Raw genomic sequence first — 24,403 nt, 5'->3', positions numbered from 1 at the left:
GTGTTGACTATAGTCACCATGCTGTACATGACATTCTCATGACTTATTTATTTTATAACTGGGAGTTTATACCTTTTGACTCTCTTCACCCATACCGCCCAACTCCCACCTGTCAGCTCTGGCAACCACCTATCTATGAGCTTGTTTGTTTGGTTTTTTTTTTAGATTCCACATACAAGTAAGATCCTGTGCTATTTGTCTTTCTAGGTCCGACTTATTTCACTTAGCATAATACCCTCAAGTTCCGTCCATGTTGTTGCAAATGGCAGGATTTCATTCTTTATTATGGCCCACTAATATTCCATTATATGTGTATACCACATTTTCTTTGTTTTTTTTTTTTTTTTGTCTTCTCCCCAAAGCCCCCCAGTGCATAGTTGTATATTCTAATTGTAGGTCCTTCTAGTTGTGCTGTGTGGGATGCCACCACAGCATGGCTTCAAGAACAGTGCTAGGTCTGTGCCCAGGATCCAAACCAGTGAAACCCTGGGCTGCCAAAGCAGAGTGCAAGAACTTAACCACTCAGCCACAGGGCTGGCCCCTACATTTTCTTTATCCATTCATCCATCAATGGACACTTAGATTGTTGCCATATCTTATCTATTGTAAATAATGCTGCAATGAACATAAGGGTGCATATGTCTTTTTGAATTAGTGTTTTCATTTTCTTTGGATAAATACCCAGAAGTGGAATAACTGGATCATATGGTAGTTCTATTTTTAATTTTTGAGGAACCTCCATACTGTTTTGCATAGTAGCTGCACAATTTACATTCCCACCAACCGTGCACAAGGGTTCCCTTTTCTCCACGTCCTTGCCAACACTTATTTCTTGTCTTCTTGATAAAAGCCATTCTAACAGGTGTGAAGTGATATCTCATTGTGGTTTTGGTTTGCATTTCCCTGATGGTTAGTGATGTTGAGCACCTTTTCATGTACCTGATGGCCATCTGTATGTCTTCTTTGGAATAATGTCTATTCAGATCCTCTACCCATTTTTTAAATGGATTGTTTGGTTTTTTGCTATTGAGTTATGTGAGTTCTTTATATATTTTGGATATTAACCCCTTATCAGATATATGATTTGCAAATGTTTTCTCCCATTCAGTAGGTTGCCTTTTCATTTTGTTAATGGTTTCCTTTGCTGTGTAGAAGTGTTTTGGTTTGATGTACTTGCATTTGTTTATTTTTGCTTCTGTTGCCTTTGATTTTGGTGTCAAATTCAAAAAATCATCCCCAAGTCCAATGTCAAGGAGCTTACCGCCTTTGTTTTCACATAGGAGTTTTATGGTTTCAGGTCTTAAATTCCAGTCTTTAATCCATTTTGAGTTAATTTTTGTGTGTGGTGTAATATAGTGGTCCAATTTCATTCTTTGGCATGTTGCTGTCCAGATATCCCAACACCATTTATTGAAGAGACTCTCCTTTCCACATTGTATATTCTTGGCTCTTTTGTCATAAATTAATTGACCATATATGTGGGTTTATTTCTGTCCTCTCTATTCTGTTCCATTGATCTATGTGTCTGATTTTATGCCAGTACCATACTGTTTTGATTACTATAGCTTTGTAATATAGTTTGAAATCAGTTAGCATGATGCCTCCAACTTTGTTCTTCTTTCTCAAGATTGCTTTGGCTTTTTGGGGTCTTTTTGTTCTTTTCTTTATCTAGGTCCTACATCACTGTTTTAAAAGTTTAGTGGTCATTTTCTTTCAAACATTTAATTTATTAAGGTTTCAATATTCCTTATTGTGATTTTATTTCATCTTAGGATCTCTGTATTTACCTTGTAAACCCATCTTCAATTTAATATGGAACTCTGTGATAGTGTATGATTCAATTCTCATAAATTTGTTTTGGATTTAATATTACGTAAACATGTGTTTTCAAACATAGCCATATACTGTTTTCCGTATGAAAGAATAAAATAAATTATTTTTTATTAAATGGGAACATGCCCATAAGAATTTGCTTTGTATTTTTACAAAATCTTTTAAAATATGTCTTTTAAAACTTTTACAAGTTTACTGTCTAATTAAAAAATATATATATGTTCTTCATTTTTGTATATAAACCAAGGCTACTATTTAAAATTTTTGCTAGAGATAAACAGCTGAGAACCAGCTGAGATAAACATTAGAGATAAACATTTATCTCTAAACTTGAATGTTGTCTACAAAGATAATTTCATACAAAACAGAATTACAGAAAGAGTTGAGAGAGTTGGAGCAAAGGGTGGCTTAAGCTTTCACTACTCCTTCAAAATTAATGAACTGTCAGGAAAGTCTATAGTTGGGAAACTTTAACTGTGGAGACACATAGCTAGGATAGAGCCCAGTCCATTTCCAATTGTCCCTATTCCTCTGGATTTCCCAATGAACTTTTGTTCCATTGGTTCTCTGGTTTTATCCATCTGAACTCTGCCTTTCTCTCCTCTCTCTTTCTCTCCACCTCATCCTCTCCTTTCCCCACCTTCCAATCCTTGTTGTCCCACCTCCCCCTTCTCCTCTCCCCTCTTGCCTCCAATCCCCTGCTCCTCCAGGAGATTAAGGAGCCTTGATCTCCTCACTGTCCCCAGTGTTCTCCTCAGACGGGCTCTCTTGGTAGCTTCTCCACCGTCTAAGCCGGTTCATCTTTTTTCCATTCCTGTCCCTAGGTATCTATCTCTCTACTACATTCTTCTCTAAGCTTTAACCCAGTTTAACTTCTCTCTCATAGCTCTTTCAGCCTCTGCCATAATCATAGGAAACCTTTTTCTACCTTGTTTCTGTTGACTGTCATTGCCACCTTCCTGAATGTGACTTGTCTTTTATAATCCTGCCACCAGCTCTCCTGCTCACCAACCAGCTTCTCTGCCCCTATCCTACTACACCACTACTTTCTTTTCTGTAAGTCAATTTCTTATTTATTATGGATTTATGTAGATGAGTATTCATGTTTACATGAAACAAACAACATAGTTTGCCTACAGCAAACAAGGGGTTCAAAAGACACATGTTGAATTTAAAGATGGAGTTATTAATATCTCTGGATTAATTTATATTATTTTCATCCTTTATTTACACACATTCTAAGCCACTGATCCTTTCTATGTTGTCTACTGAAGTTAAAATGTTTGATCATACCAAGTTAGATATGCCTTTAAGTAAATTGGATATATGAATATCTGGATTGACAAAATCAAAATTGATTTTTGTAACTTTTCAAAAGCTTTCATCATTGCATTATAAAAGAGCTTTTAAAATGTCTTTAGTATCTTTAATCTTGTTTTAGTTTATTTAAAAATTATTTCAAAATAGTTTTTAAAAATTCCATAAACTGAAGTACGTGGGACGAATGCATTTTCCTATGAATAGGCCATATCTTCACCATTACAGAGGAAAACCAGTCTGGATTTTGATTTAGATTTTTTGCTTTTGCTATTTCAAAACGCTGAAAGTATCAAGCAGTTGTGCAACTCTGCATTTGAGGCGCCATATAACTGTGCTTTTGTGGAGGTAAAGGGAAATATGCATTACTAAGATAAATCTGGAAGGAAAGCTCTGCATAGGCATTTCCTCAGCATCACCAAAACCATGAACTTTCTGGCCCCCTCCTGTTATTAAAAGAGCTCATTCCAACAAAGTAGCTGACATTGAATTCAATTCCTTGCACGTGAGGGTCCATGTCTTTCACTTACTGGTTAAGGCTGGGGGAGCATATAATGTATATAATACTGGTCACAGACCAGGGAATTCTAAAAGAAAAAAATTAGTGAAGTAACCACCTTTAAGCCAGTTGGGAATTGTTCTTTCAGCAGAATCTAACAAAAAATAAACATGAAAACTAATGACCCTGAAAAATATTTGTATAGTTTCCTTTGGTTGTAGTCCTGTTGGCACAATCTCAGCCTTAAGTTTTTCGTGTCCTGTGGATTGTAGTTAATGATAAATTGTGAATTTATTGCCCTTATCTGAACTTCCCTTTTGTAAATTACGTGCTCTCCCAACACTGTATGTTTTAAAGGGTCAGACCCCGTAAGAGAAGCCCGTCGTGTTAGCAAGGTCAAAATTAGGTCTTCCTCTGCCCCCATCATCGGGTCTCCAGAAGTCCCACTGTTGCAGCCTGTCAAAAATTCTTTTCTTTGAGATTCCAGGCACAAAGTTTACTTGATGATCTCATTGACCTTGATGTTTGCATCTTTACTCATTAAAAAAAAGTCTGCAAGAAAGTTCTACGTTGGAAATATAAATTTAGTGTACCAGGGAGTATAGCAAGTGGAAAACACTTTTCTGAGTTGATTGGGAGGCTTTGCGATACGTGTAGAAAACGTTGAGGTTTCTGATTCAAAAAACCCGTTTCAAATCCCAGCGTTTCAGTTTCCTACCTTTGTAACAATATGCAAGTTACTTAATTTCTCTGAGCTTTCCTGTCCTCAATAATGTATAGGTTTATGGTACAGATGAATAACAAAATGTATGTGCAAGTGCCTGATGCATAATGGATGTTCGATAAAAGTAATAATAAAGTAATTAGGAGAAGGCGGTTATAAAGAGAACCAGACTATGAGACTCTAATTCTTTTTCCACTGAAATAAGAAAAACATATGTACAGTCTCTAGCACAGTGGCCAGGACATAGTTGATCATCAAGGGATGTTAGTTCCTCTGTCATTTAACATTGCAAGTTACTTATTTGTTTGGTTTCCAGGGCTGAAAAGATGTGCATATATTCTGGAGTCAACATTCAACAACAGGTTGTCTTGTTGCAATGCTTCTTAGACATTAGGACGTGCACAGATCACCCAGGAATGTTGTTAAATGCAGATTCAGCAGGTCTGGGATAGGGCCTGAATTCTGTTTCAGCAGGTCTGGCATGGGGCCTGCGATTCTTCACTTCTAGGAGGCTCCCAGGTGACGCCTATAGGTTGGCCCGCTGTTCAGTCTATGAATAGCAAGGCATTAATGGGCCCAGCAATAAATACCCTCTCTTTGTTCTTTGCATTGTCTTATTTCGTAGAGCTTAAAGAGTTTAGAGATGATTTATTTTGCACATTTTACAGATGAGAAATTTGTGACCCACACAGGTTGGCAAATTAGTTAATAGTTAAGATCATTCAACCTGATAGATCAGTCATTTCTTACCTACCATGATCAATTTTTCTTAATTGTGTAACTATTCTCCCGTTCTTCCTGTTTAGTTATCACATTCCTAGAAGTTAAAAGATAGAAAGTTTCCTTTTATATCTTTATCACTAGTTTCCAGTTCTTTGCTCACGTTAATATGTAACTATAGTTTGCCAGCATCCCAGTTGCTTAACCCTGTCAAAGACAAACCCTCCTTGATGGCCCCATCTTTAGTAGAAAAATGGTGGGTAGAGGTCAGGCAGATTTTGACACCCTTGGGTATGATTAGTATCGGTTAGGTTCTTAAGTTGGAACCCCTTCCCAGTTCTTTGCAATGAGCTGCCTACTCCTTTCCACAAGACAGTGAGAAGCAAGATGAGCTCAGAACCAGGAGCTCAGGGATGCCAGGCATTTCCATGGTTCTACCAGAAAACTGCTCTGACCCAACAACTGGGACGCTTTTATCACCCTTTCCAGCTCAGCGTCAGAGGACCAGGTCTCTTTGCTTTGCACTGTCTAGTTTTGCTTTTAGTAAATTCCCTGGAATAATACTGTGCTCTAGGACACTCGCGTTATCTTTCTCCCCCAATTACAAAGCAGTGTTCCCCTCACCTCCTTGGGGCACACCTCCCATAGCTGTCCCCGTGATTTAGAACCAGCCCTGGTTTCCATGCCTCAGTTTGGGTTTGCTCTTCTTACTAATGCCCCATTCCTCTTTACTCCCATCTTTCCCGTAACCAATACCTTAGAGATATGGTTTCCAGCCCATTTTTAGAAGCTAATGCTGATGGGAACACATTCATAAATTTTCACAAAAATTATTACAGAATAATGAGATCATAATCACACTCAATGTATAAACAATGAACTTAATTTAGTAAATAGTTAAATGTAACATAACCATAAAAATATTTCAGAAGAGCAAGTTCAGCTTGGATCAGTCATCTCTCTTTTCACAGAAAGGTGATAAATGTTCTTGACCCACAAGCAACTGGGCAAAAGTCTCAGGATTGCTCATCTTCCTTTCTTCCCTCCTTTTCTCTGCTCCTTCCTTCCTTCGTTGTGTCTTGTCTTCTGTCTTTTTGGATGTGTTACAGGGTACTTGCAGAATCCCTGTAAAGGGATTCATCGTTAACGTATTATAATATATCGTACATATTTTTATGGTCAATAAATATACCTCTCCACCATCAATTTAAGTAGCTGCTACATAACTATGCCATAAATTATTTAATTAATTTCCTATTGGGGGACATTCCAATTTTTTTCCAACTCCTTTTGCTGTTATAAATCATGCTGGTCAGTGGCCTTGTTAGGATATAAGCAACTGCTACTCAGCGATTCCATGCTTGTCTGTTCACCTATTTACCTCCTCAAAGAATTCTAGTAGCATGGTATTCCCTTTTAAAAGTACACTGTTCAGCATAGTATTTTAATAAAATTACTAGAACTTTGTTCTAGTATGGTGAGTATAGCACTTGAAAACTTAGATTTTGCAGTCAGCCTCCCTGAGTTTAAGTCCCATCTCTACCATTTGCTAGCTGTGTGATCTTAGGCAAGATATTTGACCTCTCTGTACTTCAGTTCCTTTACTTATGATATGCGGATAATAATAGTACTTATCTCAGTAAGTTGTTGTGAGGATTGAGAAAATGATGCATTCAAAGGGCACAGGAGGATATCTAGCATTTAGTGCATGCTCAACTAATATTAGCTATTGTTAATGATAATAAACTTGCTTTGCCTTTTTATTCACATTATTAAACCTAAATTTCCAAAAAAATATGGCTACAGACAAAACTTCATTTTTTGGCAAGAAATATTGGGAGCAGGAAGAGAAGAGTGCAGTGGTCTCACAGGGGTAACACACGTATTAGGAAATACCATCAATTCTTATTGTGTGGCCAGGTGTCAAAATATATAATATGAAAGATTGCTGAACTAGACTCTGGGCTGCTAGAGGCCTCTCATTAGCAGTCAGATTAGTCACCAAGCATCTACTCGTCACCTCCCATCACCAGGCTACGTGTTCAGACATGCGTAGGTTATCTATGATACTCCCTGTCCATATGAACTGGAACTGAGTGGCATGCATTTATTTTTTCTTCTTCCCCAGGATTCTTTTCTCTTCCTTCTTTTCTCCTAGCAAAAGTAGAAAAAAATTAAAGTTTTTTGTTTACTTGAAACAAAGAACAGACTTCATTGTACTCACTTGACCTCCTTAGAGAGCCTTTTCTGCCAACAGTTCTTCACTGTCCCGCAGGGTTCTGGCAGCTGGGAGACCCCTCAGTGGGAGCAGTGACTAGGTATGAACTTGGGAACTATTTTGGGAGATAGGAAAATGCAGGGAATTTGGGGTCAACTGTTCACTCTTAACTACGAGAGGAGTACATTGAAAACATCTGAATTAAGCATTTTTCTGTATTTTGTTTATTAGAGCAAGTCCTCAGTTGATAAGAAAATAAATTCAACAATAAATCAAATGTATGAAGGAATGACCAGGCATTTTTCTTATCTAAAGAGGCCTGTGGTCTCAAGCACTGAGAAAGAAATTGCATGTCAAAAGGCCTCATCTTTGGGGCTGGCCCAGTGGCGCAGCGGTTAAGTTCGCACATTGTGCTTCTCAGTGGCCTGGAGTTCACCGGCCCAGATCCTAGGTGTGGACATGGCGCCGCTTGGCAAAGAGCCGTGCTGTGATAGGCATCTCATGTATAAATTAGAGGAAGATGGGCATGGATGTTAGCTCAGGGCCAGTCTTCCTCAGCAAAAAGAGGAGGATTGGCGGTGGTTAGCTCAGGGCTGATCTTCCTCAAAAAAAAGGCCTCATCTTTATTCTTAGTTTGTACCAGACTCATTGAGTCCCAGAAAGAGTAATGCAATTCAGTTCCTTCATTTAGGCAGGAGTTCTTAACCCTTTCTTTGGATCATGTCCCTGGTCCTCCTTGTACACTGTACTATTATTGCGCAGGATAAGAGGCGCAATAGAATAGCCAAAGCCCAGTGAGACTGAGCGGTCCATGTGTGGTCACTCCGCTGGTCAGTAGGCTTGGGTCTTACAGTGCTTTCTTGTGAATTAAGATTCCATTTCAGCCCTCCTTCATGGAATGGTTCCTAGAATATATACTTTATGATCAAACTATGCGGAAGAAATTATTTTCTAAAGAAAAAGCAAGAAGGAAGAATTGATTAACCATTGCTTCTAACCTAATATTGTCTGTTAGAAATGTTATGGACACTAGAAACCACAAAACGCTTTTGCTGCAGAGAAGGGTATATCCTAGAACTAATGGTGATTTTCGGAGTTCCAGAATTTCTGATAAGTATTCAGGGAAAATGCAAGTAGGTAAACATTACTATGTTTTTGAAGCCTCACTAAGTGGGAACTGCAGATCCAGGCCTCTTCATGGGTTACAGAAGAAAGTAGCCACTATGAATACGTCACCTCAATGTCCATGATGAGAGGATCAGTATACCAGTGCTATGGAATATTATATAGCCATTAAAAATGAACTAGGCCTACTATATATGTACTGGCATGGAAGATTGTCTGTGATAAATTTTTTAGAAACATAATGGTGCAGAACACTGTTCCAATTGTGATCTCATTTCTATATAAACAAACCAATCTACGAATGAACGTATGGAGATAGGATCTGCTTCATTAAGAGCTAGAAGAACATATTTCAACTGTTAACAGTGGATTCCTTGAGATATAGAGAGTGAATAAAGAAGACAGGAATGGTGGCAGGGGAAGAGAGAGAGAAGAGTGTTTACTTTTTAATTTATTCACAGCTGTATTGTTTGGAATTCTTTTCATAAACATACTTTTATAATATTTTATATAGAAACTTTTTAAAAGGTATTTGTATCAGAAATCACTCTCTCTGTGTGTCTGATGGTTGGAAGCTCTATTCTACAAAGAAACATGGTGTCCATCAGCAAATAGCGCAAATGACAAGTATCCCTCCACCCAGAGAAACTCCTTAAAAATGACTATTTATAAATTGTCTCACACCATCCACTGTCACACGTCACAGGTTAGAGGAAGAGATATAAATTGTCGACGAAAATAATCCATAACCAATCTGTAAATGAAAATTTGGGTGAGTTTATTCTGAGCTGAAATCTGAGGACCATGGCCCGGGGCCTTTCTTCCCGAAGGAAGAAAGGGCACCAAAGAAATGAGGTGTACAGAATGGTTATATACCCCCAAAGAGGGTGCTTTACATATGATTGAAATGTCCCTCCCACAGTAGTCACAAGATTGCCCTGTCTACACAGCGCTTGATGGACACAGCAGGTAGTGGGTCTGCTATCTTCGTGGGTGTAGCAGGAGGCAAGTCTATTGTCTCGAGCTGGGCGGTCACAGGTGAGTGCAGCAATCAGTTTCTAGCCTAAGGAAAGATGCTTAATCCTTAAGGAGACACCAACGTTGGGAGGGGGAGGGAAGTTGCACCTTTATCTCAAGGGCCTTTTGCTCTTGCCATAGGGAATCTCTAAAGCAGATATACAGTGCATGCTCAACGGCCTCAGTCAGGCCCTTTTGGAAAGACAAGGTCAGGCCAAATTAGGTTTACACCAAAATGGCTTCCTCATATATTCCAATATATCCTATTACTTGCCATTTTTATTTGACAAAATGAAATCCAAACCTGCTCTGTGATGGAAATCCTTACATCTCGTGTGAGTGGGCTGATAGTAACAGTGGAAAGGAAATAGGTACAGTTTAAAATGATCCTGGAGGTAGGCAGCTATTTTCATAACAATATGAGAAAAATATGCCGCTGTGTATTATGATACTTACCACTGTAGATACTGAAAGCCATCCTTACATTTTCCTTACCAAGAGTTCCATCTCAACATAGAGGGGAATAATTTCCGTAGAGATGAATCTATGAACTAATGAATGTATTTGTATTGAGAACCTGAGGTGTGCACTGTTCTAGCTACAGGGTCAGGGAGAGGGAAGACAAAGATGAGTAAGAGCCAAGCATCGCCTACGATGCTTATGAAATAACAGGGGAGCTAAGGTGGTACACAGACTCTAGAATGCAGTGTGGACTATAGTAAACACACATCATACTACCAGCAAAACCAGGACTTCAGAATAGAGTGGTTGGATGGTCCCTCCAAAGGGGAGCGTTGTTTTTTTTTTTTCTATTTTGTTTTGTTTTAAAATTGGAATAGCATGAAAATCATTGTAAGCAGAGGGGAAAGAGTCAGTATGGAGAGGTGATAGGGAGGCAGTTAATCAGGTTATCGTGGTAGAAGCCTGAAGAGAGCCCAGGGGGCGTGGGGGTGGTTGGCCATGAGAAGGAAGAAGGATATTATTCAAAACATATAAAAGAAGGAGTTGGTGAGGCAGATTGGCGAGTGGTGAGGCAGAGACACTCTGAAGTGAAGGAAAAGGAAACCGAAGGAGCCCACTTGTCGCAGCTTGACCTTCTCAGTCTAGTGAGAAGCTCTGTTATTGACAGAGAGTAAACGAGTAGTGGTGGGCTTAGGGCTGTGGAAGGACTTGGAATAACCACTGTGAAGAATATAAGTCAACCAGGAATAATTAAAAGGGTTGTGGAGCATCACTGAGGTCCCAGCTGAATTTTAACAAAACTAATAAAAAAAAACTTTTTCATTGCTTTCTCTAGCAATATTGCAGCTAGGCACAGGGGCATAGAAATTCAGCTTGGCTAGAATGCATCTTTTGTAAAAATCAAATGATTCTTATATTGAAAGCTGCATATGAAAATTAGTCAAATAATCGCATCATTTCAGATTTCACTTTGTCAAATTCTTTCCCCTTAATTTGTGTAGTCAAATCAGGTAATTATATTTCCGTAAAGTGGGAACAACATCCTGGACTTCAAATGTTAACCAGCCAAGCAGTGCCATTCGAATTTCTAAAGTTTTTAGCTCATAGTTGCTTCTCATACATTATGTATTTTTAGGCTGGAAAAACTAACAACATCCTTTTTGGAAGACCAGGATCCAGAGAGCAGACTAGAGGTTGGCACCGATATGCGTAAAATTCATCACTGTTTCCATCATTTAAAGGTAAATTTAAGCATTTCCTCTAGTAGAAGTCGTTGTCTGCCATGTTCAAACTGCAGTAAAGCTTTCCTAGTTGACCACGTCCAGCTTCCCATGTCCAGAATGGTATGATCTTTGAACCAAGGCTGTGATTGTCTCTGAATTTTTTCAGAGGTTGTATTTTACTTGCCAATGAATTAGCTTAGACCATGGACTTCTAATTCTTTTGCCAGGAATCTCTACCTTCCATGTAGAATAGTTCCATCTTCAAAAACCATTGCTTTTCAAGGTATATAAAGAGAATTGTCCTCATTTTTTTTATAGCAGTTCAGTTTTGATTTATCCATATGAATCCTCAATTTTTCTCTGCCTTAGGTTTCACCTCTCCTGATGATGCAGTGGAAGTATCGTTAACCTCACTTGTCATTTGGTGTACTTCTTTAAGATAATAAACATTTGTTGTGAGTCTACTAGGGGCCAGGCATAGGGAAGGCAAAGTTGCATAAGTAAGCCATGGAGAAGACAGATATGTAAAGAATAATTATAATATATGATAAGTGCTATTTTTTAAAGTGTGAATTAAGTGGTATAGGGTTATGGAGAAAGGGAAAGAAATTCAAGAGGAGATCATGCTTGAGCAGAAATTTCTCAATTTAAGGAAGAAGAGATCGGATAGCAGAGAGGGGAATGATGAACTAGGAGGAAAAGAGGACAGGTAGGAGGGGAAGACACAGCAAACAAAGGCAACTACCTTACAAAGACCAGGAGGCAGGAGAGGACACGCATGCCTGATCTGTGCAAGGAATTGTTGAAGGTGAAAAGAGTCAAAAAGACAAAAGAAATTTGGAATAGAGGTATGGATGCTAAGCTCTCGTTTCATCTTACAGAAGCTGCTGAATGACAAGAAGATCCATGGAAAGAGCACAGTCTCCTCTGAAATCAAAGAGCAAGACTGCCAAGAACCATTGAAAGAGGAAGAATATAAAAAGCTACGAGATCTTCTACAGCAGAGAGATAATGAAATCAGTATCCTTTCTGAAGTGAATAGAAACTCTCCCCCTAATGCTTGAACCAGGAAGTGGGAACCCTTAGATGTCTTCCCCTGGCCACACCTCCTAGCTCCCCACCCTGCTTCCAGTTCACATCTCTTCTTTCCATTAGAAGTAAAACGTCCCCTCAACCAACAAAATGGAGCAACTAGTGAAACATAGAGTTGCTATAAAAGGAAAAAACTTACCTTGTTTTTAACCAAATATAGTTACTATTGTGAGGAATATTTCAATTTATTGAAAAGTATGGGCTTTTCTTTATACCATCTCTTAACATTAAATTTATTTTTTTTATTTTTATTTTTTTACGACTCTGCAGTGCTCTTTCTGTTTTAGTCCAGAACCAGTGAGTTAGCTGGTTATCTTTAGCTAGCTGACCGGACACCAGGCTGACCACAGCCTCACCACGGCCCAGAATCTGTGGTTGGTGTGTGGGTGAAACTCAAATGATGGCTGAAAAATGACAAATGGTATTTAGCTTATGAAGAGCAGAGATTGATTTAAATGTAACTTTTTATTTAAAAGCCAGATCTACCGCTTTGGGTTCCACAGACCAACGTTCCCAAATTTGGAAGTGAGTAAAGATATGCGCTCAAGATAGAATTCGTATTGGCTCTAGAAAGCAGCGTAAGGCAGTGTATTTTGGGCACTGAAAGCAGTGGCAGCTCATGGGAGCTATGCCCGCCTTACAGACTAGGTGGTTACTTCTAGAGAGCTTCTGTTGGGTGGGTTAGACCTCAGGTCTCCCCACTATTTCTTCAGTATTGTTTCTTATTTTATCTTTCAAGCGTCTTGTAAAAGATTTGACATTTTCATTACATTGGCAGAATTTAAACATTCGCAACAAATTATTTTGGTCCATTCTTTATGAACAGATATTTCTTTTTCATGTCTTAAAAATTACTGAGAGGCATTTTAGCTTCAGCTAGTGTGCAAAAGCATAAAAATAACCTCCATGAAGGAAATCCAATATAAAGACGTAAACCAAATACGAGGTAGGCACGCTGCCTGATTAACTTCGGTCTCTAATTTGAGTTGAGGATTAGCAGACCCCATATGTCTGATTGGAGTGAGTTTAGCTGCTTTATTATCCAGCCAGTAACAGTAGGTTCAACTGTGAATTATCCTCCCACACCAGCCCTTGTCTCTGAGCGCTGCCCGCAAGTGTTGTCACCCTCGCATTCCTTTTCCTCTCTCTTACCCCATCCATCTCCAGGGACGGTCCCAGCCTAGACCTCAGTCCTGGCCCCGGCCCCTGTCTGAGCTCTGCTTCTTTTCCTGGCCTTCTTCCTAGCTTAGGATCTTCTCCCCTAAATACTCCTACCAACTTCTTAATCCCCTTCTGGGCTCATGACCGTCTGTGCGTACAGGAGGGATGAAAGGAGATATGACAGAGAGGGAACAGTCTAGGCTTGTTCATTATGTTTATTTAAAAAAAGAGAGGGAGACATACATCATCTCCCTGCTTCACTGGTAAATCCAGGTACCTCTGTTCATGTGGGGCCACACTAGATTCCTTACTGACTGTGAGGAGCTCGAGCAGGGTCTCGTCCTTTGGAGACTCATATTCAAAATGATGGTGCGTAGGGGCCATAGTGAAAAGAACACTGAACTTCAAGTTCATACCAGGATTGAAATCCTAGCTCTTCATTCATTAGCTCTACAACTGCTCAATGGAGCTCTTTCCTACTTGTCAGGAGGAGGAACGTGAGATCTGCTCTGCCAGCCTCACAGGGCTGAGCAAAGACAGTGAGACAATGGACTGGAAAGTGCTTTGACCGGTATAGGGCGTTAGACAGGGGAAGACAGGACTCTGAGGATAATGGGGTAACTCAGGAGAAGGAAAAATTGCAGCTAAGATTTACTCATCACAAAGTTTACCCTTATCAAGGGCTAATGGCCAAGAAAGGCTCTTGAAATTTCATAATTTCTCAGTCGGGTTGGATATTTTCATATCTTTTTTGATAGAACCCAGAAGGCTGAGACTATGACAGGAGGAATGAGAAAGATATGGCTCGTAGGGGAAAAAAGTGATAATACTTGAGCTCAACAAAAGACGGTAATGCAACCAAGATGACAGTGAACAACACTGAATGTTCTTCTTGGAAAGGGAGTGAAAACGGTGTTGTTTCAGTGACATTATTGTTTTGAATGAAGTTCAGATACCCCTTCACAAAGTATATAACAGGGTGTCACTTAGCACCCCACACAGCAAAGGCCCAAGTTAAATGGAATGGAAAGGGGAAGAAGAGAAAGGAAAGGTGAGAAGAAGGAAGGCAGCAGAGAAGATGAATTTGTACTGTGATCTTTGTGAGATGCAATCAGAACACATCATTTCTCTGATTGAAGTCTTCCAGGGCTTTCCCGTTATACTTAGAATAAAATTCAAACTCCCCGCTTGATCTTGCCCCTGCCTAGCCCTCTCACTTCATTTCTCATGCCTCTGTCCCTTGTGTTAGGCTTCAGTCACAGTGACCTTTTTGTTGTTCTTCTGACACAGGGTTTCTCAATCTCAGCATCACTGACATTTGGGCTGTGTAATTCTTTGTCGTGGGGGCTGTCCTGTGCACTGTAGGATGTTTAGTGGCATCTCTGGACTCTACCCACTAGATGCCAGTAAGGCGCCTACCCCCCACTCCAGTATGACAATGAAAAATATCTCCAGATATGGCCAAATGTCCTATGGGTGGTAAAAGAGCCCCTGTTTGGGAACCACTGCCAAGCCAGTTTCTCCTTAGAGTTTTAGCACTAGCCATTTCCTCTGCTTAGGTACTCTTCCTCTGTCTGGTTCTTCTTGTCCTTCAGATCTTGGCTTAAATATCACTCTTAGAAAAGCCTTTCTTGAGGCTTGAGCCTTTCTTGCATACCCAATGTAGAGTAGCCACACAGGCCCTCTTGATCTTTTTAAAGTAAGGTATCTGGCACTTTTACTTTCTAATGTGTGTGTGTGTGTGAAGAGAGAGAAAGAGAGAGAGATTTGTCTTTCTCCAGTAGGACATCAGCTTATGAGAGTAAGAACTGATCTGCCTGTTCACTGCTCTATCCCTGTGCCTAGAATAGTGCCTGGCACATAGTCTAAGCTCCAATAAATATCACTGAATCAGTGAACAGAAGGAAGTTGCCATTGTGGTGTATGAACCAATGAAAGTGTATGATGATGTTGATAATCAATTTCCTACAAGGAGGAGTAGAAGCTCTGGGTAGAGCCCTATTTTTTCTGTCAGACCAATGCCTAGACACTACAGAACTTGTGAACTCCTTTAGTAAATTCAAGATTTTTTGAGGCAAAAAATGGAAGCCACATCAGGGATTGTGAGAGAAAAATTGATTGTGCTTCCAGAAATCACCAAAAAGTTGGAGTCAAAGCTGTGGAGGAAGATGGAGGTCAAATGATTTCCATGTTACTAGCCCAAGAAAGAGTGTAGCTGGGTGCTTCCCCTCCTTTCTGAGCAGCAGTCTTCTCTCCCACACCATCTTCATATTTCCTCAGACTCCTATTTTAATGAAGGCACTTCTAGGCATGGTGAAGGCCTTAAATTCATTTTGCTGCGTATGCAGGTAGAGTTCTGAGATTCTCAAGAGGGATTATAGTCTTTTCTCTTAGTGATGGCAGAATCCCTTAGCATTCTCAGCATCTTGCACCCAAAAGAACAGTGAAGTAGGGTAGAATGGAGTGATTTTCTCACTCATCCTCAGTGTTCTAGCATCCCTAAATGGCCTGCCAAAAGGGCATTTTAAAATGATACATCTATACCAATAATTCACCTCTCTTCAGTTCCATTTGTGGCCAAAAATTAGAAACATTGTTTAAAAAGTGACTTCAAATCCCATTCGGATGTACACTAACAAACACATGTGTTGGACACAAACTGCTCTGGCCACCAGACTGAGTTGGCGCATCTGCCAGCTGGGCGGGTTCTGGAGTCCTCCCTCTGCCCTCCTCCTGCTGCCTCCTGAGTGGCTTCCTGGATCAAAGTCTTATTTACTCACAGATATATACATAGCTCCTTTGTTTATCACCACTCAGTGTTTATTTTACTTTTTATAAACCCTTTCATAAAAATTTTGTCTTAACTGGTTATAACTAAGAACATTTTAAAAACCGTTGGGTTTACTCATTTTTCACATAATGGTGCCATATTGAAAGACCAGTAGCCTCCTAAACTGCCCATAACTATATCATTGACTTCAGGAAGTTGAAGTCCTCCTTCAGTCAGTCTTCACCATGTGACAAATAGCAAATGTTATTGGGACTATTAATCTCATTCAAAACATTAGTGTTTTGATCATTATAATCTATCATGAGTCACTAAGTCCTTAAGTCAAGTTTCAGATATTCTGGTCAATATGTTAAAGAAGGAAAAGAAGAAAGCTCAAGACGCTCTCCACCTGTCTAGCATGAACAGAAATGAATTTAGACACTCACAGAGCTCCCCCTTCCCAGCCGGGAACCCAGAAGGTCCAAGGATGTCGCTCTCCTCGGCTCCCACACAGGCTCAGGACGTCAGCGCTTTGGGGTGTAGGTCCAGTTTGCTCCACAGAAAAACAGGTCAGTTATATTTATTACTAAATATAAATTACGTAACCTTAAATAGAAACATAGACATCATAAATTATAAATCTACATAAAAAGTAAACAAACATATACGATTATAATTTTATTATTATATTCATCATCATCATCATCCTTATTGTTTTTATCATTACTAACATTTCTTGAGGTTTTGTAGTTGTAGCAGCAGCACCTGCTCCTGCAGCAGCGGTAACAAAAAACCCCAAGTAAAGTTTATCCATCCTCAAAAAAAAAATTCCAGTATTCTTCATTCTCCATAATAGAATTTAGTATAGCATCCTTTAGTTTAAAATATTCCAGGATAAAGGCTCTAATGACTTATTTGTTAGAATTATTTATTATAACTATCAAATCCCTTAAGTTTAATACCAGTTTTCAAATTGGTCACTGAACTGAAAAAACAAGTATGAATTGTCACAGAGTTCAGAGACAGAAATGGATGGGTCCAGGGCAACAGTAGAAAAGTTAACTTTAGAGAAAGGAACATTATAGGAGGTACATACAGGAGGGAAAGAGTAAGGACAGATGTTGCATGACTGACGTGATGACACAATGTTTATTTCTGAATCTAAATGAGCTCTCCGCAGCAGAATAATTTAAAAATATATCACACTCTGACTTAAAGGACAATAAACAAACAGTTTTGTCGGATGATAGGATTTGACAGGTTTGGACCAATTCAGAGGCACCGTCCCCATTTGTAGCTTGTGACAAGCGTGTCAGTACCACAACTGCAGAACCGTGCTGGAAGCCCAGGTTGGTTTGTGTACATTTCTCGTTCTATTAGACCAGCAGACGGTGATGTGTAGGTATGTGACGGGTGCCTTTCTCTTGAAGACGTTGAGGAATCTGAAGTATGGAATGTACCAGAACAAAGGGGTGAAGAGCTTCCCTTTTTGGCAACATAGGTTGAAATTTTCTGTATAAACGTATGTTGGAATGGACAACCTGACATGCATTGTTTTCTAAAGGATTCAGCTTGGGTATAATTAAGGAGTATGGTGCTCACTAAGAAGGACACTTTTTAGTTAATAGAGAAAAGATTGAGAAGCCTGGAAGTATATTTTGTGATGGTATATCCCTTTATCTCTTTATTCCAAATCTCCTTGCTTTGAATATTTCTTTAGCAACACAGCACAGAAGGATAAATTTAAAATCCCAGGAAACCAAAAATGCTGCTTTTACCATTTATCATGGTGGCAGTAGACAGGGAAAAGCAACTGTTCCTCTCTGTGATTGTTTTCCATACAGCATTCCTATACTCTATTATGGGCAACAGCTGGTTGGAAAAAAGATGCTCTCTGGATTGGTGACTTCACTAGTTCAACCATCAATTTATTCATTCCTTCATTCATTCAACATATGTTTATTGGTACACACTTCGTTCTAGCTACTGTGCTAATTATTTTTATTACGGCTAAAGCTTACATAACCTTTTTATGTGCCAGGTATTCTTCAGAGTTCACTGTTTGAATTAACTCATCTAATCCTTATCCTAAAGTTCTTGCATTACCCCTATATTACAGATGAGGACATGCATGGACAAACACAGTCTCTGACCTCAGAGCACTTACAGACTTACAGAGAAGAGAGCCTTGAACAATTAATTTAAGATGTATACCTCTGTATGACTAACGGAGCACGTGCGGGGGAACCCTACCTCAATGTTAAGACCCAAAAGATCCAAGAAGGGGTATGGGGGTGGGAGTGTGGCTGGAAGGAACATTGCAAGCAGAAGGAATCACTTCCAAGGCCTCTGTGGTGGAAAGGAGGCTTTTAGGAAGTGAAAATGCCAGGTATGGTTGGGATCTGAGGAGTGAGAGACTGAGAAGACGGGGTGAGTGACATGTGCAGAACAGACTGGCAGAGGACACAAAGACTGAATGACCTGTTAGGGGGCCCTTGTAGTCCAGTAGTCCAAGCCAAAGGATGGGGCTGATGAGAGAGAGGTGGGGGGATCAGAAGCACTCGAGGAGGTAGAGTGAACTGGGCTTGGTGACTAATTGGATATGTGGGGTAAGAATGAGGATTGGTCCCCAGGTCTCTGGGTGGCTGGTGAGGCTCTTTATGGAGGTAAGGAATGGTGCCTCCCCTGGCCCTGCAACAGTTGGCATCGTTGGCTCTAGACAACACAGCATGGGCATCTCTGCTGAAATGAAAGGCCATAATCAGTACCCATGTTAGAACCTCACGCTCACGGTGGAAGGAACTCTGTTTACTGACCTTTTCCAAAGACACGCACGTTGTGCCATGCAGAAATGGCCTCAGATATCACTGCCCAGCCCCCTGCTGTGTGCCAGGCCTTTTCTAGTTCTATTTTTTCTTGCCCACACCAGCTCCCTTCTCATAATTCTTCTTTCCCACAGCATCTCATAATCTCTCTCCCAACTCATAATTACAGTCAACTTTTTCAGTAACTCCTTTTTGCTTGATATTGCTATCAAGACAGACTATAGTTTTGTTTGGAGGATGAATTAAGTTCACTTGAATAAAAAAAAAAAAATCCCTGAAAAAATAATGGAAATTGTTTGCAAAGTCCAAGTACAAATGAGGTAAAAGAGTTTTGGAGAAAAGCCTTATAGTTGAAAGGGTTTTTGAGTTAACTGGCATTGGATATAGTTCTAGCAATAACTTTAAATTGGAGCAGGCTCACAAATGGATTGATAATGATCTAGCCATTTGGAGGAAGGATTGATGGGGGATTGATTTTATATTTTGGCAAAAGTACAGATAGGATGCACATTGCTGTGGATGAAGCAATGCTGCGAAGCAACAGGTAATGGGATAGTTTGCTACGACGTTTAAGATCCCAGGAGCCGATTAGACTTTTATTATTACATTATTTTATATATAAGAGGCTTGTGTAAACTAAACCCAATACAAAAGATTAATACGCCTGTTGTTTTGAAAGCATTACTGCCTTATGCAAGTGTTGTCAATTTCTATTAACCCTCCCTTGGGCTGTTTTTAATGCAGAAGGCACATAAATTTGACTATTTTCAGCTCAAACTGTTGTGAAACTGTCTCCCTTTTGATGACTCCCCCTTCTTCCATTCACCCCCACTTTATGCTGCAAATGACTCCTTTCAAATTTCTTGTGTTAAAAGAAAATGAAACCAAATTCGTGGTTCACGAGAGAGTCCCGCACAGCCATCGCATAAGCAGCCTGCCAAAAGGGAGGAAGCTTAGGGGCTGGGGGGCTTTTTGTTGTTGTTTTGGCGGTTAAATGTCTGTTTTGGCTTCACTGAAATAATGAGAGGGATTGTTCAGCTCCACAGTTTGAAAAGAGTCATATTGTTCTCTTTAAAATAGCAGGAGTTTTATAGTTTGGGTTTTTTGGGTTTTTTCTGTTTTAGTTCTCTGACTGCACATTCCAAATAGTCACCTGGAACTAGTCAGTATTCCAAAAGCCCCTGATGACTCACACATCCTTTAACTGTTTGAGATGCTAACAGAATCCTCTCAACACAGGTGATGTCCCTGGCATTTTAAAAGGTGAATTGAAAGCCAAATCCACAGCCTGGAGGCTCCAGGCTCTTTTCTCTTACTCACTGGGTGAGAATTTGTTGAATCTCCAGTCTGTACATGGAAGGGCTCAGGGTCCATGTTGTAGGGAGCACTGAGGTGAACTGAGAAATGCTCTTCAGCTCTGGGAGCTTACATTTAAATAGTGGGGGCTGGCTTGGTACCCAAAGAGCAGAGAATAACAAGTGCTATAAGCAGGAGCTAGAAGAAATGCTATGGGAATTCAAAGGAGATGGGAAGAATTTTAATAAGTAGATCAGGAAAAGCATTACAGAGCAAGTGACATGGAAATTAGGTCTCAAAGGATTGGTAGAATCTGGATATTCAAAGATGGAGAGAAGAACATTCTATAACATTCCAGGTTTAAAGAATAATATTAGCAATGGCTTGGAAACAGAAAAGCAAGGGAAAAAATATGTTGAGTTGGTAAGGGTGCTTGTTTATCTGGGGCATTGGAGATTGTTAAAAAACAATTCAATGAGTAAATTTTAAAGATCTTAATGGCTTTATTCAACAATTCATGAATCAGGCAGCATCCAATCTAGCAGAGAGAAAGGAGTTCTGAGGAGCTGTACAAAATGCAAGACTTTTATAGGCATAAGGGAGGGGGGACAAGGAAGTTATACTAGCAAAAAGTGGATTGGTTGTGGCAAGGTCACTTTCCTCTAGAGGACGGCAGAGGTCTGTCAGGCAGATTACCTCACTAGTGCTGATCAGGTGATTCTTGAATGACTGGTTTAAGATTCCATTTCTGGAAGAGCCAAAACTGTAATTAAGTCAAGTCTCAGTTTGGTGATGTGGGGCTTAGCATAACTGACTCCATTTTGGGCCTGTTGTCTTGTCTTTAACAAGATGTACAGGAAGTCAGAAGAAATCAGGTTAGAAAATGACTAGGAAATTGTTAGGATGGTTGCTTCTGGGAGAAGGAGTAGAGGAATAGATGGAAACGTCCCCTTTTAACTTCATATGCTTTCATGCTGTTTTAATTTCTTGCGTTTCTTTATTGAATGAGTAGGGTCATGTTATAAAAACACTTGAATGCCAAGCCAGGGAATTTTCTTCATTTAGTTGCAAGGGAACCACCAAAGCAGAGCAGGCATGGTGATAGTTGAGCTCTGGGGAGGTATTTCTGGAAGACACATCTAGGGTATATTGGAGATGAGGCTCTTGGACGCTCGAGCAAATGGTTTAGGCGATAGCATGATAGCCTGAGGTGGGAGTAATGGAAACAGAGAAGAGGCAAGGACCATGAAGAGAGATTATGCAGGAAGCCCACAATAATTGTTCATGGCATAAAGGACAACTCTGTTTCTTCTCCTGCTTCTCAGTTTTCTAAGTTCTCCTGACACCGAGGATGCAGCTACATGCACACACAAGAGAACAGAGGAGCTGGCACTTCACTGTGATCTGCTTCAAACTTTAAGTCAGTTCCTTGAGTTTGCTTTACTGTGGCTCAAAGGATTGCTCTCTAGACCAAAAGCTACTGTTACAAAGATTTAATATACCCAAACCTCCACCAAGTTGAAAAGAAAAGCTCAAAGAGAAGTTGAAGGAGGCAAAACTCACCCATAAAACAACCAGAGACAAAGAATAAAGATTAGATTTTCTAAGATCCTTTCCATCTTACTTTGTTGTAGACCTCAGCCCACCTGTAGCCCACCTCTTCTTTTCCAATCTCTCATGACCCATCTCACCCTCCCTTTTGGAAATGACTACACTTTCATCTTTGCATTTCCCCATAAATGCAATTAAAGAAATAGTAAGTGGATCATTGCCTCCTCTGTAGCTCTGCAGTCAATCTCACTTCTGCAGAGAACAGTAGTGACCAGTTAGCCAAGGTTTACTCCAAGTGCTACCTCCGAGAAATGCATTTGGCATTCCTCCTATTTGAAGGGTTTATATATTTGATGAATAAATGATACTTGAAAAAGAGAAAGAGAAGGATAGAGAAAAGGAGAAACAATAGATCTCTGCTTTAGGTCCAAAATCAAGGTTCACACTCATTTCCAAATGTTTATCTGATAGTCTTTGTGATCCCAATACGGTTTTAAACTTAAAAAGCAAAGAAGAGTCAATGTGTTTTCTAAAGGAAAGCAAGATGGCCTTAGATGGGACTCAACTTCTGACATTTGGTTGGATTCAGAAGACATCTATGAACACCTGTGTGCCTTATCTATCTAGCTATTTTGGAAGTCACCATCTCTGAGCACCTCAGGCATTTTTAATCTAGTAGAAGAGATAAATAGGTAGATAGAGCTGTCTTCCAGTATGATGAATGCTCAAGAAAAGGGCCTGGATAGTTGAAGGTTCCTGCAAAACTGTAGTCCAGTCAGCCATCAATTCCAGATTGTTTGGGGGAGACAGCATGGTCAGGAAGGGGAACACAGATTCCAAATATGGGAAGGATTCAAAGAACTAGAGGTATCAAAGAGGCAGAAAGTAGTTTGGTAAAATGGATACCTATTCCCTACGGACATTAAAGTTGCCTATTAAAATTTCTGAGTTGGATCTGTAGAGAAAGATCACGAACCTGGTACTTAAGTACTCAGTGAAATGACTAGAAAAGAGGTCTGCTGATGACAGTGAGGAGCAGAGGGGAGAGGAAGATATAGCCAGATAGAATGAACCTGAAAGGGGGAAAGGTTTCCTTTTTGTCGTGTTTGCTTATGTGTTTATTTTCATCAGTATGAATGAGTATTGCTCTAAAATACCAAGATAAAACAGGTAAAATGCAGGTCAACATTCCCTTTTCCCGAACCGGTTATAGGAGGAATCATATTCTGGGATAATGCCATTTTTCTCACCTTTTGCTGAAGTTTTGGGTGAAAGGTTATATTTCTATTTAGTTATGTCTCTCAAGTAGGTTGGGTATTACCTGCTTAAGCAAATGAATTCTTCAAATAGGAGGGATAGCCTCAAACATCCTTTCAAAAATTATTGGAAGAAGACACTCCACTGAGGTCTGGTAGAATGCCCTACCCAAGTAGTCATGGAAGACCAATTGCTCAAAGTAATTTACTTGTATGCAACAGAAAAGTTAACCATGGTCCTGGGCATTGGAACTCTCTCCTTTGGCTCAAGGATAAAGGATCATAAATATGAAGATTATGTCAGAACACAGGTAATTTTCATTTTATTAAACATTGCATTCAAAAATTAAATTTTCAATTGATTATTTTGAGCTCAGGTTTCATTTTTCCATATAACAGTAGGTTGGGTTCCCTGGGAAGCAAAATCTGAGCTAGATGTTTATTAGGGAGGGCCCTTGGGACCAACACCTGTAGAAGTGAGAGGAAGGATGCAGGACTTGGTAGAGGGAGAAGTTGAACTATAATAGTCTCAACAAAGGCCTCAGCTGACCTGATGAGGGGCTCGGTTGCTGGGTTGGCCTTTTGGAGCTGTCCCGAGTTGAGGCAAGGGGATTGGGCCTTCCTAGCCTCATGATAATCAGTCATTGGATATGGGCCTGCCCCTGGAAGGAGGCATGGCTTTACATAAGGCAGTTTTTTCAGATGAGAAAATCCCCAAATAAGATTGACAAGTGAAGAATTTCTGAATATGCTCCCAGCAGCTGGAGGATTAAGTCCTTCATTCTTGAAGGGGATTCTGAGTGGCACATCACAGTATCCACCACAGGTAGTACTTTTTCTAGGACATCCAGAATACAAATGTAGTCCTTAATTTACATGAATTATATAACTTTATAGCCCATAATATAACTCTATAGTGATATAACCCATAAAGCTAAATAAATAGAAGAATTGTGTAATCTAATCTCTATTTTTAGCATTGTTTTAATAACAAAATGTAGTTTGCTTGGGATTCCAAGAACACGGCCTATCACGCTGGCAGCAGGGGAAATAGAAGGTGTACTCCGTCTCTGTCTCTCTCTCTTTCTCTCTGTTTCTCTCTCTCTCTCTCTCTCTCTCTCTCTCTCTCTCACGTAAACACATACACATGCATGCACGTATGCACATGCACACACAGGCAGAGACTTGCCCAAACTTTGACAATAAAACATTATTCTTTCACCAATTATATATTTACTCTCTAGAACACATAAAGCAATGTGCTGTTCTAGATGATGTTCTGCTCTAGAGACATTTTACTCTGAGGCTCTGGGA

General features: G+C 39.9%; 1 protein-coding gene across 6 annotated transcripts in view; it reads left to right on the top strand.

Moving 5' to 3' along the window:
• Positions 1-24,403, top strand: part of KIF6 (kinesin family member 6) — a 371,498-nt gene that overhangs the window by 175,163 nt on the left and 171,932 nt on the right. For all 6 annotated transcript variants that reach the window (XM_070584535.1, XM_070584539.1, XM_070584537.1 and 3 more), the window contains 3 exons: positions 11,051-11,156; positions 12,020-12,158; positions 16,515-16,730. In XM_070584535.1, the coding sequence (XP_070440636.1) occupies positions 11,051-11,156; positions 12,020-12,158; positions 16,515-16,730 (461 nt within the window). The remainder of the gene's footprint in view (positions 1-11,050; positions 11,157-12,019; positions 12,159-16,514; positions 16,731-24,403) is intronic.

The sequence above is a fragment of the Equus przewalskii genome, chromosome 19 (assembly GCF_037783145.1).
Source record: "Equus przewalskii isolate Varuska chromosome 19, EquPr2, whole genome shotgun sequence".
Taxonomy (NCBI): domain Eukaryota; kingdom Metazoa; phylum Chordata; class Mammalia; order Perissodactyla; family Equidae; genus Equus; species Equus przewalskii.
This window is presented reverse-complemented; position numbering and strand designations above follow the sequence as displayed.